This window comes from Colletotrichum abscissum (assembly GCF_030869225.1).
Source record: "Colletotrichum abscissum strain IMI 504890 chromosome Unknown Scaffold_238.1, whole genome shotgun sequence".
NCBI lineage: Eukaryota > Fungi > Ascomycota > Sordariomycetes > Glomerellales > Glomerellaceae > Colletotrichum > Colletotrichum abscissum.
Window position 1 is genome coordinate 1 of NW_026850141.1, and position 2,450 is coordinate 2,450.

Sequence of the window (2,450 nt, forward strand, 5' to 3'; positions counted from 1 at the left end):
AAGGCATCGGCGCTAGAATGCAGCTGGAACTGGTTATGGTGCAGACCAAACTCGGCCGAGATGCTGGGCAGGTGGTAGTTAGGCCTATGAAAGCAGAATTGTCAGATGGGCACCGCTCTCGATATTCCAAGAGCTTCACCTTTTCTTGGAACCAAATGAAACAACAAAGGAAAGTTAGGGTCTCAAACCTTGTGGAATCCGAAGCTGAAGACGAACCTATGCTGAGATAACCCTCATCATTCCTATAAGCGGGCTCCGTGTATGGTGATCTGTAATGCGAACCTCCTAAGCTGTCACGATAACTGTACTCCCTCAGGCTGTATGAATCGCAGTAGGGTTGTGGTTGTCCGGGCCCCTGATGATACGTGTGAAGATTGTCGAAGGGGAGCTGTGATGGTGGTAAGGGCCGCGGCGCGTTCATCACGTCTCCAAAGCCGGAAGTGGCGACAGGAAAAGAACTAATGCTAGGGACGAATCTCCCTGAGCGTTCTAGACTTGATTGTTCCAAGATACTAGGAGGATCTGCCGTCTCATCGCCTCTCGAATATGCCTCCATGATATCGGTTCGTCTTTGTGCACTTCCCAACTGAGAGTTGAGGTATCAGCCGGAGCGGTAACGCTCAAGTTGAGAGTGACGGAAGCGCGAGCGTCGTGGGTGTAGGGCTAGGAGATACCTAGAGTGATCGCGGCCTGACACGAGAGGCGTCCGAAGGCAGATGAGTCGTCAAAGACGCCGTGGGTAACGATGGCCGTCGACTTCACTTTGAGTGGGAGCAGAGACCAGTGCAAGCCGAGAATGGTTCTAGGCTCTGAGACTGGCGCCGCGGTGCTGCTGCGATGTTCCGTAGGGCGGTAAAAAGCATGGCCATGTAGTCTTTGACTTCAAGCCGGGTCGCCAACGTCTGATCAGCAGCACCAATTGGGCTCGTTCTCAGGCCGCCCGTCAAGGTTGTATTCCACCAGGGACAGTCCATCTGGAAGCCACGTAGAGATACCTCGTGTCACCCCCTTGGTCGGACAGGTCTAGCAGCATGCTCAGGTCACCGAGGTCGTAGCTCGCCTCGCTTTGCAAATCTGTCTCTTGGAGACGGCAACCACATACTTCGCAAAGATGCCAACATTGCTGTGTGACGCCGTGCTAGCTCGTTCGGGACGAATAATAGCTGAGGCAGGCGTGCTACTAAGGTGGAGTCGGTCTCGGACGATCTGCAGAGACCGGATTTTCGATAATTGACACGGGGATCTTCCCCGCTATACTACTGGATATGCGGCTGGATACGCGACTGGAACAGGCCTTGAGCTTCCTGCCTTTTCAGAGGAGAACCCGCACAGGGCTGCAGGCTGTGACTCGCTGGTCTTGCAGACGATACGTCTCTCGGCTAACACTGCAACATAGCGTAAGTGCTCCGCTGGGTACCTCACGCCCCCGACTCGCCTTGGCCTGCTGCCTCTGACCTTGCCCCCCTGCTTCCGGGTCCATAACCGCGATCCCTGTCAAGTACTTTTTCGTCACTGCGAGTGGTCTCCTCTGACGCCCCCTCTTCCCGCACACCCACCCCTCTTCATCTGATCAGCGTATTCCTGGTGACTGTTGGAATCGCGCCAGTGTGCATGTTACGTTCCTCATTGGGTGGGCTGCAGACGAGCCGCATCGGATTTGTTGCAACGTGCCAGGGTCTGTAGGCCGGCCGTTGGAGCCTTGACCTTCGCCGACGGACGACAAGGACAAGGATAACCTCCTTTGAAGGAGAAATTGGCGGCATCTTTTCGGGTCATGTCCGGTGTTAACCATGGCTTATTTTGTCCAATCGCGGGGCATCCGACGAACACCTGTACGTCCGGAATATGAAGCGTCTCCTGGAAAGGTCCTTCTTAGACCGTATCCGCCATGGCAGCCTCCACACGACGGGAGGATCCAAGAAACCGGCCCCGCCCTCTTGCCTCCCCCAAGCGTTAAGTGAGAAGGTAGTCGTCTACTGTTGATACAGGAAGCTCAGCCTGGCGCAAAGCAGAAATCTACGATGGCGTCCAGCCGTGGCCATCGTCTGACATACCAACCGATCCAACGCGTTGTGTCTGAGGTGCGCATATAGGAGCCCATCAGTAACCTGACTAAAAGTACCAGAAACGAATCTTTCCACGAAAGGGCAGCCAAACCACCAAAGGCTTCGTCGAAACACGAACAGTTGATCAGGTTGATGGAGTAGCCCAACCGCCTGAACGAAGGCAAAGACCTGTCCGATGGAGTACGGGGACGTTTGCATGATAAGAATTGAGATGGAGCTGGGCCGGTGGCTTCGGAGTGCCGAGTATTGTCACCCCTTTCCCCTAGACTACGCAGCCGAGTCTCGATGCGCCACACAACACACTCTATATACGTACATGCTTTCAGTCCGGGGTCTACGTACGCCGCAGAACACCACCTAGAGCTCACTCGTGCATGACAATGA

The 2,450-nt window shown here is 54.9% G+C and overlaps 1 protein-coding gene across 1 annotated transcript; it reads right to left on the reverse strand.

The window, feature by feature from the left end:
- Window positions 1–1,993: 1,993 nt before the first annotated feature.
- On the reverse strand, window positions 1,994–2,101 carry CABS01_16986 (uncharacterized protein; the record flags this gene model as incomplete). The annotated part of the gene is made up of 1 exon (XM_060550314.1): window positions 1,994–2,101. The coding sequence occupies one exon, from the start codon at window positions 2,099–2,101 to the stop codon at window positions 1,994–1,996; it is 108 nt and encodes a 35-aa protein (XP_060400004.1).
- Between the last annotated feature and the right edge of the window lie 349 nt (window positions 2,102–2,450).